The sequence below is a fragment of the Lagenorhynchus albirostris genome, chromosome 6, assembly GCF_949774975.1.
Source record: "Lagenorhynchus albirostris chromosome 6, mLagAlb1.1, whole genome shotgun sequence".
Classification (NCBI taxonomy): Eukaryota; Metazoa; Chordata; class Mammalia; order Artiodactyla; family Delphinidae; genus Lagenorhynchus; species Lagenorhynchus albirostris.
Window position 1 is genome coordinate 77,822,808 of NC_083100.1, and position 16,449 is coordinate 77,839,256.

Here is a 16,449-nt window from a genome sequence, read left to right on the forward strand (position 1 = left end):
GTTTTTAAATTTTATATTATAAATTTTCCAAAATTCACAAAAGTTGAGATTTTACTGTAATAGACCTCAACATATCTCACCAAGATTCAACAACTAAAGGTTCTTCCACATTTCCTTTATCTACCACGTTTTTTCGATGAAGTATTTTACAACAAACTCCAGTCATATCATTTCATCCTTGCACAAGTACATGTTTCTTAAAAAGTAAGAACAGATTCTTATTTAATCCAATACCAAAACCAAAACCAACACCAACAAAGTCAAAGATAATTTCTTGGAATCACCTAATAATTCCTTGGGAGTCACAAGTCAAATATCCCCAATTTTCCCAAAAAGTCTTTTTATAGTAATTTTTGTGTAATTTTTGTCACACTAAAGAGAAATCCACACCCATTAGCAGTCACTCCCCATCCCCCCTCCCAGGCCATGGCAACCATTAATCTACTTTCCGTCTCTACAGATTTTTGTATTCTGGACATTTCATATAAATGGAATCATAAAAACAAATGTATTTTGAGTGTCTATCAGTTTAGGTACCACTGACAGATATAGATAGGTACCAAATATATATATGACATGGTCCATGTAGGTAACAGATAAACAGTCAACAAACACCAATACATTATATTTGCCATATAAATACTACATTATGAATGCTCTAAGCTCATGGTTTTTATCTTTTCCCTCACAAACATACATAGGAGAAATGATATTCATGTGTGTGACATACCAGTGGGTTACCTATATGTGACAAAAAGCCCAGTTTTCTGCTGGCCACAATTCTCACAATGACTAATGGTTAACCAAAAATGGTAGTTCACCATAATGGCAGCTTAGTGCCTGTGTTAACAACTCCCGGCTTTCTCTCCCTCTCAGGAAAGCATGACAGAATGCAAGTCGGAGAAACGGAGATAACATGTATTTTTAAGTTTATTCACAAACTTGAGCACTTTATAAGGAAGGGAGCAAAGAGCTAGTGGTTAAGGGTATAGACCCCAGAATGTACATATTCTCCAGATCAGACTGTGTACACCCCTTTACCACGTAACAGCTATGTGAGCTTCAGCAATGATATCTCTAAGTCTCAGTTTTCCCTGTATGTCAAATGGAGATATTAATGAGTATGACTGCTTTCGAGATTTAACACAGAACTCTTATGAAGAAAATCTGCTTATTAAATGTTGGTTACTGGCAATAATGATTATTATGATTATTTCCTTATTATTAACAAATCACACATATGCCTCAGAACTGATGGAGCCACTTCCGTTTGCAGCTGTCAGCATGTGTGAAAGTGACCACCAGAAAGGAACCAATGAAGTAGCGCAATTCTCCACATCCTGGCATGTCAACATTTAAGGGCAATAATAACCTGAACCCTCTGCCTCAAGATCCCCGCTAGACCCCATCACTAACTCCATGAAGCTACTTATGGGCTGAGAAGAGCACAGCTGTTAGAAATGTCCATCATCAGCAGGCTTCCCTTTCTGGCATGTTGGAGATGCAAACCATCACCCAAGAAAACCTTCCTTTGCCTGAGCTCTGTGCTCCATCACAACCTGTCATACACAGGATTTCTAACCACCCCTGGACCTCTCTCATTTGTGTGGTTATTTTCCCTTTATACTAATTACCCCTATACGCTTTGTTCACTATCATAAAATCATTTCTCTTGGCAGTAATAGGTTTAGGTAATACTCATTTAAAATTAAGTCTCAAGGAAGAAGACTGTGTCAGCAAAATTTTATTCTTTTGCATCATGGTCTTATAAGCAATAAGCTTTCTCTTCAGCTTGTCTCTACTCGTGGTGCTCAATATAGCATGCAGAATGGAGTATGATGTCCCCACCACTGCTTTACTGTTTTAGTTCAGAAGCTAAAGTAAAGCAACACACAATGGGCACTTCAGAAGCTCCATGTAAACTGCAGGTATCTATTCCTTAGGGAACATGGACCATCTACCTTTGGGGAACAGAAAATGCCTCTGCTCCCCTGACGCATCTGTCCCACAGCAGAGACCAAAGGGTTGGAAGGAAATTACAACACTACCAAGAATTTTCAGGGTGGCAAGGGGTTGGGGGGACACGACCACCCTGAAGACGCTCATGGCACAAAATAAAAGAGCTAATATATAATATACAGAGCCTATCTTTTCTTTACAGGGTGAGCCTTCTAAGCTTTAAACAATTAGCCTGTACCTGCCCAGGAGTGAAGTCCCCCAAAAGTTACTACCAATTACAATAATATACTACATACTATTTTAAAAGAATGACGTAGAGACATCCATACTGAAGAAAATATCAAGATGCAGAAGAGTATGTACGGGTATTCACATATTGTTTTTAAAAAACAAAAACAGAAGAAAAAACTAGATGGAAATACTTCAGAGTCTTACCAGTGGGCCTCTGAAGTGTAGAATTTGGAGGGTAGAAAGAAAGAAAATGGAGAAATCCCCCTTTTATTATATATCTCTCTGAAGAGTCTAAATTTGTTATGAGTTAATGATAAAAACACCTGGGGAATTGCTATAATATGAAATAATTTTTTATCAGCCCAAGCAATGTTTCTTTATAAACAATTCACCTTCTTGCACCAGTAAACATCAATACACATGAATAAGAAAGCCAACTAAATTAGAGGACCTGCATTATTCAGGAAGCATAAACTGCTATGTAAGGTAAATAGAAAAACAGATCAGCTGAATTTGATTTGTCCACTTGACCAGAGTTACCAGAAATTTTAACTAAAAAACATTTAAAAATAAAGTAGAGAATTAAAATAATGCAAGAATAAAATGTCATTTTCTAACTCTTCCTTTGGTCATAATCAACAGGAAGGCAAATCACAAGACAGAAATTCATGCATCTCCTGAAAAAAGTCTGATATATTTAGGGAGGAAATCCGGTTCTCTTCTCTCATTATTTCTTGAAAAAAAGCATCAATGTTTCTTACCTGATCACAAATCAGTTCCCACTTCTTCTCATTGTCATATTGCCGCAGTAATCTGGCTTTGTCAGGGGGTAGGTTCATAGCATTCTGTGAGAAAAAAAGAGAAGAAATATGTCACATTCCACAACAGACCGCTAATGGGGAACTCATGGGCAGACCAAAGAATGCTACTGTGGTTCTTTAATGACTTTTCAAATCCTAGCATCTGATTAACATAAACACCCTATACAAGTCATTTAAACATCAAATCGGTTGAAAGGCAGGAGAGAGACTCTGAAGTCCTATGTTGGGACACTGAGGTAGTCTGCTCTGAACTACAGACTTGCATTTCAGGAAAGATAATGCCTTATTTCTTCATTTAATTGCAGGCTCCCAGTCTCCTCAACAAAAGGTCAGAGGTTATTATTGAGAAGGTATTGGCCCAGTTTTTTTCCCCAGGCATAAGAGTCTTTCATTTTGGACAGTGGGAACTTGATTTTGTTATATCCTTACCAAAATTTCCTTAGAAATCACAAATCAGTCCTGGAAAAGTCCTCAAAAGACCATATGTCCAGTTTCCTGCCCCCAGGGTGTTTTATTGTCTCTTGCTTCCCCGGCCTTCCCAAACTGGGAGCACAGATGCTCTCTTTGGCAGTCTTTCCAGTACTTCCTTTTTTTTTTTCTTTTCCTAGTAGCCCTTTCTTTTTAATTGAAATATAGTTGATGTACAATATGAGGTTAGTTTCAGTGTACTATAAAATGACTTGACGTTTGTATACATTATGAAATTATTGCCGCAATAAGTCTAGCAACCATCTGTCCCTACAAAGTTATTACAGTATCGTTGACCATATTCCTTATGCTGCATGTTACATCCCCATGACTTATTATATAACTGGAGGTTTGTACTCCCAATTTCTTTAATTTCTATCTACCTATCTATGTATCTATTTATTTATTTATGGCTGCATTAGGTCTTCGTTGCTGCGCGGGCTTTCTCTAGTTGCGGTGACAGGGGGCTACTCTTTGTTGCAATGCGCAGGCTTCTCATTGCAGTGTTTTCTCTTGTGGCAGAGCATGGGCTCTAGGAACACGGGCTTCAGTAGTTGAGGCACGCGGGCTCAGTAGTTGTGGCACACGGGCTTAGTTGCTCCCCAGCATGTAGGATCTTCCCAGACCGGGGTTCGAACCCGTGTCCCCAGGCGGATTCTTAACCACTGCGCCACCAGGGAAGTCCCCAACTTCTTTTCAAAGCACTACAGCCCCACCAGACACAGAACAGAAAACACCAAAAGAAAACTCAATGAACAGAACCACTGATAGATAGCGTCAACTTTGACTCGCTTTGATAGACAACTATGAGTAAAAGAACAGATGAAAGTAAAGAAGAAAACAGTGCAACTGGTTTTTGTCCCCTCTGTGAGATGACAGCACTCCTTCAGGACATATGTTACCATCAGCAACCTCAATTCTCAGTTTAGCTATATCGGTTTATGAAGTTGGGTTTGCAGTGAGAAATGTACCATGAGCTAAAAGATGTCTAGACATCAGTCTTCATAAAACCCTCCTCCATCAATACAGCACACCCTCTATAGTGCTGATCATGATTTTCCCAGGTACATACATAAGTTATTAGTCAAATGTCCCAAATAACCAATCATACACATTTTCAAGATACTTGGCTTGGGACTGAGGTGAGATCTTTGGGCACAGAACATGGCAGAGTGAGAGAGCCCCAGAAGGAATTCTTATCTGTTCCCCTGGTCTTCCTGTAAAGCTCCCATGCTCTAAACAACTGAGCCAAGTATTCAACTAATGTCTTACATGTTTAACTGCCCTAACCCCTTATATCAACACTCTAAATCATGCCTAGCTCATGATAAACAATACAGCCCCTTGCGTGGGTGAATATTCGAGTAGACAAATTCAAAGGTCTTGAATTTATAATGCTCAAGCCCCTAGTTCTCTGGAGGACTTGTACTTACAGAGAAACAGCTCCCTTTGCCACCAGTACTGTCTCATGTCATCCAGTGAAACAAAATTTTTTTTTGTAATAAATGTATTTATTTATTTATTTTGGCTGTGTTGGGTCTTCATTTCTGTGCAAGGGCTTTCTCTAGTTGCAGAGAGTGGGGGCCACTCTTCATCGCGGTGCGCGGGCCTCTCACTGTCGCGGCCTCTCTTGTTGCAAAGCACAGGCTCCAGACGCGCAGGCTCGGTAGCTGTGGCTCACGGGCCTAGTTGCTCCGCGGCATGTGGGATCTTCCCACACCAGGGCTCGAACCCGTGTCCCCTGCATTGGCAGGCAGATTCTCAACCACTGCGCCACCAGGGAAGCCCCAGTGAAACAAATTTAATAGAGGCAAGGGTGGGTGGGTTATTCTGACTTAATGGCAGAGAATTAACCTTTGATGATTTTGATAGATATAACTCAAGCATTTTCCCCAAAGCTCAATCTAGCATCCAGACTGGTATGCCTAAGTAGGGAGTAGATATCCCACTTACTGATTTGAATCTAATAATCTCTTCAGAATATTAATTTTTTAATAACCCCCAAAGCTGACAACATACTTAGAAAATCTTTGGACCCCAGAGATTTCAATGATACTGCCAAGGCTTCTCCACAGAAATAATGTGAAATGGGAAAAAATATTTTCATACGGCCTATCTCCATGTAATATTTACTTGAACTAGAATAGAAAATAACTACTTGTATTTATTTGTAATTACAATTTTATAATGTTCAGCAACAACTCCTGGGATAAAGCAAAGGAGAATTCCATGTGTGTCTTTCTGAGGGAGCCCAACATTACTGACCACTAAATAACCAGTCTATCATTGGTTATTTGCACCCTAGAGATGGCTCATTTCCTCTTAAACTGAATTTGACGCTCATGTTAGTGCCCATGGGTGTGATTATGCATTAAATAAGAATAAGGGCTTCCCTGGTGGCGCAGTGGTTGGGAGTCCGCCTGCTGATGCAGGGGACACGGGTTCGTGCCCCGATCCAGGAAGATCCCACATGCCGCGGAGCGGCTGGGCCCGTGAGCCATGGCCGCTGAGCCTGCATGTCCGGAGCCTGTGCTCCGCAACGGGAGAGGCCACAACAGTGAGAGGCCCGCGTACCGCAAAAAAAAAAAAAATTAAGAACAGTAAGATAATAAGGCAGGTAAAATGAGTTTTTCTCCAAGTCCTTATTAATCTCTCATGATATAAACGGGTAAGACAAAGAATGCCTGACCTCTTACAAGGTGCCAAGCCCTGTGTAAGACAGTCTGCATACACAATTTCATCTAATCTTCATAACAAACCCATGGGATAGATACAATTTTCCCCATTTTACAAATGGGAAAACAGGCCTGAGAGTGCTTGCTCAAGGTTGGACAGCTTTACAGAAAACAGGACCTAAACTTAGTCTGTTAGACTCCAAGGACAAACACTAAAAATGCCTCCAAGTGTTTTTTGTTTGTTTGGTTTGGTTTTTGTTTGTTTGTTTTTTTGCAGCAAAGTAAAATCGCAAATAACTGACCTTCTGTTACTACTCCACAAGACTTTCATGCAGAAGCAGTCTGCAAACACTGCTATGGAAATTAGATGCAGGCCCTGTTGTTACTGAAAAGAGAAAGCCAAGATGCTCCTTTCTGGACCAACTTTTATTTTAATAAAACAGTCTTTCTTTCAAATGTTTATGAAGCACCACCCTTGTACAAGCACTGTGTTCCACAGCACAGTGGGGAACCAGACAGATACGGTCCCCATGGAGCATCGTATTATAATAAGAGAGGTAAAGATGAAACAAACTAGTCTTCTCAAACTCTGATAAGTCTTGATAGAGGTTATCAGAGGGCAAGTTTAGATTGAACGATCTCTCAAGGAAAAGGTAACATTAAGATAAGACCTAGAAATGAGAAAAGGTGAGCCAGGTAAAGAGTGGATGGCAGCTTTCTGGGCAGAGAGAACACGGAAAAGACACTAAGGTAAGAAACAGCTGGACACATCAAAGAGCTGAAAGTGAGTCAGTGTGGCTGGAGAGAAAGTAAAAGAGAGGGAATGAGGGAAAGATAAAGTTGGAGAGGCGAGGCAAGGCTATGTCATGCCCAGCCACGGAGGACTGGGGTGAAGACTTTTCCTTTGACCTAAAGTGCAGTGGGAAACCAGTGAAGGCTTGTAAGCATGAGATGACATAAACAGGTGAGCTTTCCAAAGATTGCTGTGGGTGCTATATGGAGAACGGATTAGAAACAACACAAGTGGAAGCAGGGGAGCCAGTTAGGAGGCCAGGGCAGTAGTTCAAATGAATGGTGGTGGCTGGGACAAAGCAGAGGGCACATCAACTGAAGTAGGTGGACAGATGTCAGAAACAGTACGTGAAATTGACTGGGTAGACTTAAGGGCTGAGGAAGGACGTCTGGCTTCTACCTGGAGTCACTAGGTGAATGCTGGTCTCCTTAATGAGAGGGGCACACTGCAAAGGTGGAGCAAATCTGGAGGAGGTGGTGAAGAATAAGACTTCTATGTGGCCCTGGTTAGGTCTAAGATAGCTAGGAAACATCCAAGAGAACAGTCAAGCAGGCAAGTACGTACAGAGTTCTGAAGGTCAGAAGTAAGGGTCTGCATCTTTCTGAACGAGAAGAGTCTTAAGAAGTCTTTTTGAACCTGATGACTAGTTATTGTCAGAGAAGTTATTCAGCATCAATACACCAAAACTAAAACTGTACTTGGTAATCATTCACCAAGCATCTAAAATCACCCCTTCCACAGGGTCAAGCCTCTGAGCAGTTCAGGCGGACACTGCCCAGCTTAATAATTCTACAGGGACCGCAAGGAAGCAGCTCCATCTAAAATCAGACCCTGCACAGAGGCCTGGTTGAAGTTTAGGCCTGTTGTGATTAGCTGGCAAGAACTGCCCATAGACTTTTTAGAGGGAACTCATTCCCTTTGTGCTGTATAGGGCAGGCCTCTGGAGTCCAAGCTAAATGTTTGTGCAGGTAATTCCTAAGAGCCCAAGCTATTTTCTGAGGAAACTATTGGCTCTCTTTCCAGGCACTATTACTGCCTGTATAAAAATGGATTGCCCTTCTATCTGGCAGAAGATATACAACTTGCAAGTTGTCCTAACACAGTGACAACTCCGCCTCATCCATCCTTAGTGACAGCTTGACACAGGGCTCTCCTGTCCTTCCTTTCCTCTGTCAATCCATCCAATAAGTAAGCACTGGGCTTTGACCACGTGCCAGCATATCTGCACTGCAGGCATAGGAGAGAATTTAATCACAAAGTTGCTGCACTCAAGTACACGCCAAAGGTCCATTGAAGACATATGATATTTGAGTTGAAAAGTTTAGTGGATGTTAATTATAAATTTTCTAGACTGTATAAGTTCCTAGCACAAATAAATTAGATCATCCAAGAGCATTTTTTTTTTCTGTAAGGAACGTCCCTTTCCTTTCCACCTGACAAACTTTAAGAATCAGCTCAAATATCATTTATCACTAGAACCTTCTCCCAACTACTCCAAGAAAATATACCTTCTCGTTGGGCTCTGACAGCAGTGTATACATCTCTCCTTTACACCACCACACACACTGTACCCTAATCATGTTTGCCTACCTGAATTCCTCCATGGACTAAGTACTTCAAGGACGACTTCTTTTGTTAATTCCCAATATCAGGCACAGTACATGGCAGACAGTAGGCACTAAACAAGTTGCTCAATCAATGAAAAGCAAACTAACTCAGTCATGCTGTTCAGTCTGAAAATATCTTCACTGATTTAGCATTTATGCTTCAGCTACTAACAAAGTCTGCACACTTAAGAGCATTTTTGTTTCTTATAAAACCTCAATCAATGACAATGTCTATTACTTATTAATAATTATCTTTCAAACAGGAATTCATGGGGGGAAAAATCTTCAAGTTCAATTCTAGCAACATTTCCTTGAAAAGAAAAATATTTTAGGCATTCTTCTGCCACAAATAATAAACCATGAAACCTGCACTTTGTTTTTTGTTTTTGTTGCCAGTAAACTCAAATCAGTATCAACTGTAATAATTAGTCTAATCCAAGGGGTAGTTACCTTTATGGTCTATATTCTGGTTTTATCCTTACCTATACTATTTTACATTGCTTTTAAATGCGCTTTCTATCCTAGAAACTTTTAAAAATAGAAGATTTAATGACTCGATAACAACGGAATATGCAAGTTCCTGGCTACTTCATGGAGAAATTAATTATGGTTAAAAGAGTCTCTGAGAGACTATACATTAGAAGTAATACTTATGGATGAATTATCATATACAACACAGAGCAGAATGAAGGTATCCAAACCATTCAGAACCAAATAAACCCATGCCCTAGAAATAGAGTTTTCTGGTCTCAGCTCTTGTCCTGGGTTCATGGGAACAACAAAAACTTGCAAAATATCCTTCTTTTCCCCTGATATCCTCAAGGCTCCTGTTGAGAAACCCACAGCCATATGCAGTGACAGCAGTGAAAGTGAATCATATCAAGTACACCTTATGTAATATAGTTTTGTTCTTATAATCTCTAAATTAAAGCTTTCAAGTATTAAGTCACCAGACTCCACAATGGAAATTCTTCTGTTACACAACCTCACCTGCAAACACTTTACAAGTAGTGTTGCTTATGGAAGGAGGGAAAAGATGGCACTAGAGTAAGAGCTGAGACCACCAATGGCAGTTCTTGAATGATAAAGGTCCAAACACTTTACGAGAACTCAAATGAAGGAGCCATTACTCTTTTTTTAATGGGTGGTAAAAAACACATAATACAAAATTTGCCTTTTTAACCATGTTTAAGTGTACAGTTCAGTAGTGTTAACTATATTCACAGTGTCATGTAACAGTTCTCTACAACTTTTTCATCTTACAGAACTGGAACTCCATACCCTGAATAATTCCCCTTTCCCCCACTCCCTGCAACCATTACTTTTTGCTACAAAAAGCAAGGAAATGTGATGGATTCCAACTGGACGGTTGGGCAGCGCAGTAAAGAACTGCATTTAATGAGGCAGCGTGGGGCAGGGATTTACTAGTTGGGCTTTGGAGTTAGACTAGCTTGACTTTATCACTTATTATTGGTGATCTTGGACCACATAACTTGAATCAAAAAGCAAATCCAGAGTTGAAAAAGCCAGTAAATGAAATTCAAAACTGAAGGTCAGAATCCAGTCAGAATCCAAGCTAAGGGTTAAAAACAAGATGTAACATTTATTGACGGTGTGATACATCTCAACCCCTTAAGCTCTTTGCATTCATTATCCAATATAATCTGCTTTAAAATCATGACAAGCAGGTATTATCTTCTCCATTCAACAGAGAAGGAAACTAAAGGGCAGGAAGGTTAAGTAGCTCTTCCACGCAGCAGACAGGTGAAAAATTCCAAGGCTCAAAAGAGAGGTCTGTATGATCACCCTATTTCCGTGACATTTAAGCTATAATGTTTCTAAAATATGACCTGAGTGAAGCAATCCAACAATTCTACTTGAATAACCAGAGACACAGTCATTCGCATGCAAGGGTAAGGCGAAAATGCACATATTTATTAATATTTTTAATAAGCTATTAACATTTTCAGACAAAATACTGGCACTTTAACAGAATCCTTCAATTTCTTTAAAAATATAAACTACAAAACACCTCCCGGGCCAAAGTTCGTGGATCAAATCTGTAGATAGCCAGGTACTGTCTCAATTTCACAAACACTTAATAAACCCTGTAAAATATCAAATGAAGGCAGAGATACAAATATGAGGTAAACTCAGGCTTCAATGATGCAGAAGGAGAGAAGATAGATACACCAATACACAACTGAACGTGTTATGTAATATAACCGAACTGCAGAGAAGAAGCCATTACTTTTTGTTAAGGAAAGCAAGAAATGCTATGGACTGGGCTTGGATGTGCGGGGAGAGCATAAAGATTGGCATTTAACGGCATAATATGGTTTTTAATATTTGGGCTCTGAAGATGGGCCACTTGGGGTGCGATCCTAGGTACATTATTTAAACTAAACCTCAGTTTCCTCACTCGAAAAACATGGAGATGGTGTTGGTGATACGAGAAGGATGATGATGGTGGCGATGATCCTACCCGTCTCACAAAGTTTGAGAAAAATTAAATTGGATAATGCTCATAGTTAGCAAAGAGTAAGTACATGGAAAGAAGTCAATATATTAGATGTTTACTCTCATTATTTTAGGTGAACAGAGGTATGAATATAGCGTGAACAGAGGTATGAATATAGCATGAACAGAGGTATGAATACAGAAGGCAGAGTACTGTGAACCACACAGAATAAATCAGAGGGTAAGGAGTGGGTCCTGTGAGAGCAAGTTAGAAAGGCAGGGTCCTGGACACCAGAGCACAGACTTTCAAATTTACTCTACAGGCAGTGGTAAATCGTCAGCCAAGGAAATGTTTAGGAAAAGCCAGCCTTGGGGACCTCAAAGCACACTAGGTAAAGGGTTGCTCCTCCTCTGTTAATTCTTCCCAGATTGTCATTTTTCCTTATACCATAATTGGGACATCAAGTTGAGTCACTTGATACTGAATAATGCACCAATTCTCCTATGAGTTCACTTAAAGTTGCAACATCTGAGGCAGCAGGAGGGTAGCTGCAAATTCAATACATGACCCACCCCTCCATTCAACTAACCTCAAAGCCATTTCCTTCTATGCCCTATGCTCTTGTTCCAAGCAACTACCTGACATCCTAAATTTTAATATACTCCTAGCCTAGAGAATGCTGCTGAAATACAGTCAGCTTCCTTCCTGGCACGGGACTCAGGCAGCCAGCCAAATAGTTCCCCAAAGTGAACCATCAGTCAGTCATCTTTCATTGTCACTGTTATTTTTATTTAATCATTGAGGGTATTAATATCATTCATGTGCCAGCGAAACCCACAATAAGAGAAATCAGCCTGGCCCCTGATCTAGTTACATCTTCAAAATGAAATCTGACTGGAAAGCTGTCCTTTCTGGGGAACCTGTGAGAATGAGACATTTCTCTTATCTCCCATTCACAATTTTCGCTACAGCCTGCTTTCTTGGAAGGCTTTCCTTTAGGACTGACCTAAATACAAAGGACTCCTCCATAACATTTTTATAATCGAAAAAGTACAGAGCTGGAAGCTTGTGATATTTTAGTCCTATTCTGTTTTTTAGAGGTGACCAAACAGACTCCAGAAAATGAAGGCAATGTTCAAGTTCGTTTAACTGGTTATTACCAGAGACAGAAAAAGAATCTGGGCCAACATGCCTTCTATTCTTTTCCCACTATCAAGAAAGAAAGCCCACTTACATCTGTCGCGTGTGTGCGTGCACGTATGCACATATATTTTAGAAAATCCAATCAGATAATGCCCGTAGAGTAGTTAGCACAAAGTTCTGCACACAGTAAGCACTCAGTACATGTTTGACATTGCTACTCTTGTTATTATCATTTTAAGGAATACATGGAATTACTATTATGCTCTCCTCCTACTTTAGTAAGCCTCCATCCTTCCTGACTACACAAGTTTACTTATACCATAATAATAAGTACCAGCACTTGCCACTGTCTCCACCATTCCTCCTTGACTTGGGGCTTTGTATTCAGAGAACAATTCATTTTATTTGTAAAATTATAAACCTCTACAAACTTACACATTTGTTTTTACCGATAAACACAAACTAAAACAAAAATTTCCCAAAGTCGCTTATGAATTACCTACTGTTTTAAATTAATCACACTTTCACTACCCTTAGTAAATCGGAATGAACAAGTGTTGATTGTATATATATGTTCATATTATTTATATTTAATTGCAAGGTCAGAGCATCATCAAATAAGGGTGAAGTGGATGGGAGAGCCCATGGTATCTACAGAATAGGAGGGCATAACTATAGTAGTCTAGGCCAAGTTTTCCTGTGGCCCATCTTTCTGCTACTCCCTGTATCAGTAGCTTAAGTGATTCAAAACCCAGCAGATGCCAAAATCACACATCCCTCCTCTGGCCATCATGCCAACTCCTGAAATACAGATTCTTACCATATTCAAACACAAAGGGAATAAATGGAAAGAAACACTCATTCAAGCTCTTTCAAACCTCGTACCTGATTTCCACTAGAGAGACCTGATGTCTGATTCCTTGACATGTTTCCGGAACCCCGTTGTTTACCACCTGTCTGCCAACTGCTATTCCAGGAACAGTGTCCACCTGCACACGCTTGTGTACTCGGATGGGGAGTTACACAAGAGGCCACATTTAAGATGTTAGAAAACTGTTTCATGGGCAATCATTTGACAATATAAGAGCGAATATAAGGTTTGCTGGCACAGTCAAAATCCAGAGAAAGGGTTCTTGGTCTATTGATAAATATCAACATCCTATGACATAAAATTCTTTAGAGTAAAAACGCTTTGAGAATTGAAGATACCAAACTCAAATTAATTGCAACATATTAGATAGCTGGATTCCATCACAATCAAGCCGTAAGAATGGTACCTGTATCACCTGCTGACCTAAAACAAGTATATTTTTTCACCCTGCCCAATTCCCCTGAAAGCCTGGCCTCCTTCTCCCCCAACCCTTCCCCAGCATCAAGCCTTCCCTTCTTAGATCACTAGGATCATCGATAGTCGCTTCTCTCCTTTCACAGCAATCACTCTGGAAGACTACTGAACCTGGGCTCCATATTCAAGGTTGGCACAACTTACTGCCTCACGCGCTTCCATTTCACAATGTAGATAATCAAAGGAAGAAAACAGTTCAAGTTTATGCTCAACTAACATCACATCTTCTGAGATAACAGGAAAAAGATTATACTTTGATTTAAAAATAAAGATTTCTGGGCTTCCCTGGTGGCGCAGTGGTTAAGAATCCGCCTGCCAATGCAGGGGACACGGGTTCGAGCCCTGGTCCAGGAAGATCCCGCGCACCTAGAGCCCGTGCCCCGCAGCAAGAGAAGCCACCACGATGAGCAGCCCGCGCACCGCAAGGAAGAGTAGCCTCCACTCGCTACAACTAGAGAAAGCCCACACGCAGCAACGAAGGCCCAACGCAGCCAAAAATAAAAAAATTAAATAAATGGAAAAAGAAAAGCAATTAGGATTAAAAGTTTCCATTTAAAAAAATTAAAAATAAAGGTTTCTGCCATGATTGTGACCAAAACTTACAGCCTCAAATCTACAGCTCTTCATTTGTAAACAGCCACAACTTCAAGGGCAGACTTGCTGTCATAGACAGAACAAAGGCCCCCAAAGATATCCTCACTAATTCCAAGACCTGTGAATGTTTCCTTACATATTAAACTGATATTTGTAGATGTGGGGTGGGGGGGAGGAAACCGATGTAATCACAAAGGTCTTTAAAAGTGGAAGTATAATAATTTTCTTAAAAACCGGAGGTTGGTGAAGACATAGAGATATTGGAACCCTTGTATGTACATTATTGTTAAGAATGTAAAATGGTGCAGCCATTGCGGAAAACAGTGTGGTGGTCCTTCAAAAAGTTAAGCATAGAATTAACAGCTAACCCTACACAATTTCCCTCCTAAGTATATAACATATCCCAAAGAATCAAAAACAGAGATTCACACAGATACCTGTACAATATTTACAGCAGCATCATTCACAATAGCCAAAAGGTGGAAACAAGCCAAGTGTCCATCAACAAATGAATGAATAAACAAAATGTGGTATACATTATATATACAACAGAATATTATTCAGCCACAAAAAGGAATGCCATTCTGATACATACTATAACATCGACGAACCTTGAACACACACTTCAATGAAAGAAGCCAGACACAGAAGGTCAAATACTGTATGATTCTATTTATATGAAAGATGTAGAATAGGCAAAAACAGAGACAAAAAAGTGTATTAGGACTTATCAGTAGCTGGGGGGAGCACAGAATGGGGATGATTGTTTAATGAGTATAGAGTTTCTGTTTGGAGTGATGAAGAATTTGGGAAACAGTGGTGATAGTTGCATGACACTGTTAATTACTTAATGTCACTGAACTGTACACTTAAAAAATGGTTAAAATGGTAAACTTCATGTTATGGATATTTTACCAAAATAAAAAAATAGTTTAAAAAATCGTAGAAGGTGGCAGACCAGAGTCAGAGGGGAGAAGTCAGAGTAATACAATGTGAAGGACGTGACCAGCCAATGCTGGCTTTGAAGATGAAGGGGCCACAGGCCAAGAAGTACGGTCAGCCCCTAGAAGCTAAAAAGGGAAAAGAAATGGACTCTCCCCTAGAGCTTCTAGAAATGCAGCCCTGCTGAAGGGCCTGATTTTCACCCAGTAAGACCCCTGTCAGACTTCTAACCTACAAAAGTATCAGATAATTAAATTAAGTTGTTTAAAGCCACTATGTTCACGGTAATTGGTTACAGAAGCAATGGAAAACTAATACTCTGGCTGACAATATTTTGGCTCCCCCAATGCACAGCTTCCCTCTTTCCGCAACACCAAACTCCAAAACTTTCATGTCCACATCTCACTGCCAATGATCAGATGCATGGTTTCCATTTCATACGTCGTAGATTTAAACAGATGAAAGCTAGTACTTAATTCAATTACAGTAGGAAATGGAAAACCTTGCGGGACTAGACAATGTCCTAAGATTAAATTACTGAAAAACCTAAAAATAAAACTACCAGCGCATGAAGATAACATGGTAGGAAATAAAACTTGACACTATCCATACAACCAGAACAACACTGGCACAATTTAGGTTTCACCGCAACAAATGTTCATCAGACCCCATTTCAAAAGATTCATAGCGTCTCTGAAGACAAGCCCCGTCAAAACAAGCAGGAAAATTAAGTCTTGAATGGCAGGGCTTCTGACATGAGACAAGTCTTTGCTGTTCTGATCCTGATTTTCCCCTCGTTAACCTGCTAGGTAGCTTTTTGGTCCTTACCTCATAATTGTGGAAAAGACCATCAAGTAAAGTTTTGTGTCAACGTGAACAACCTCCCGGTATTAAAAGCACTACTTTAAGTACAGTTTATTATAAATCAGTTAATTCAAAAAAGCTGTTAAAAAATAAATTTAAAAAAAACCTTGATAAACCAATTGGAAAACTTTAACAAGTAAAATAATGTGTGGGCAAAACACCCTTTACTGTTCTGAATTACTATTTAAATGCCTTTATTTACTATTAAAATGTCCTGATTTTTAAGTAAAAAAAAAAAAAAAGCACTACTTTAATGCTGCTGGTATTTTTGTGGTCAGTACCAACCATCAGCAAGTTAGTTCACACACATGATGTCTAATGGGAGACTTTTCTATTTAAAATTTTTAAAAGCGCTTAACTGTCATAAAAACTGAAGAATTCCCCCAAATAACTGACGTTAAGAATAAAAACATTCAACAACTTCAAAATATTTTTGAGGGTACCACTGGTCACATTCTATTTTACTGATTTATCCTTCTGCCCCTACAACACTGCAAGTCCTTGGACAGAAGTTCTCTTTCTAGCCCCAGCCCCCAGCAGAGAGTC

General features: G+C 39.8%; 1 protein-coding gene across 3 annotated transcripts in view; it reads right to left on the reverse strand.

Annotated features, from left to right (window-relative positions):
• Positions 1 to 16,449, reverse strand: part of FMNL2 (formin like 2) — a 303,763-nt gene that overhangs the window by 125,336 nt on the left and 161,978 nt on the right. For all 3 annotated transcript variants that reach the window (XM_060152877.1, XM_060152878.1, XM_060152879.1), the window contains exon 2: positions 2,952 to 3,035. In XM_060152877.1, coding sequence (XP_060008860.1) covers positions 2,952 to 3,035 — 84 coding nt within the window. The remainder of the gene's footprint in view (positions 1 to 2,951; positions 3,036 to 16,449) is intronic.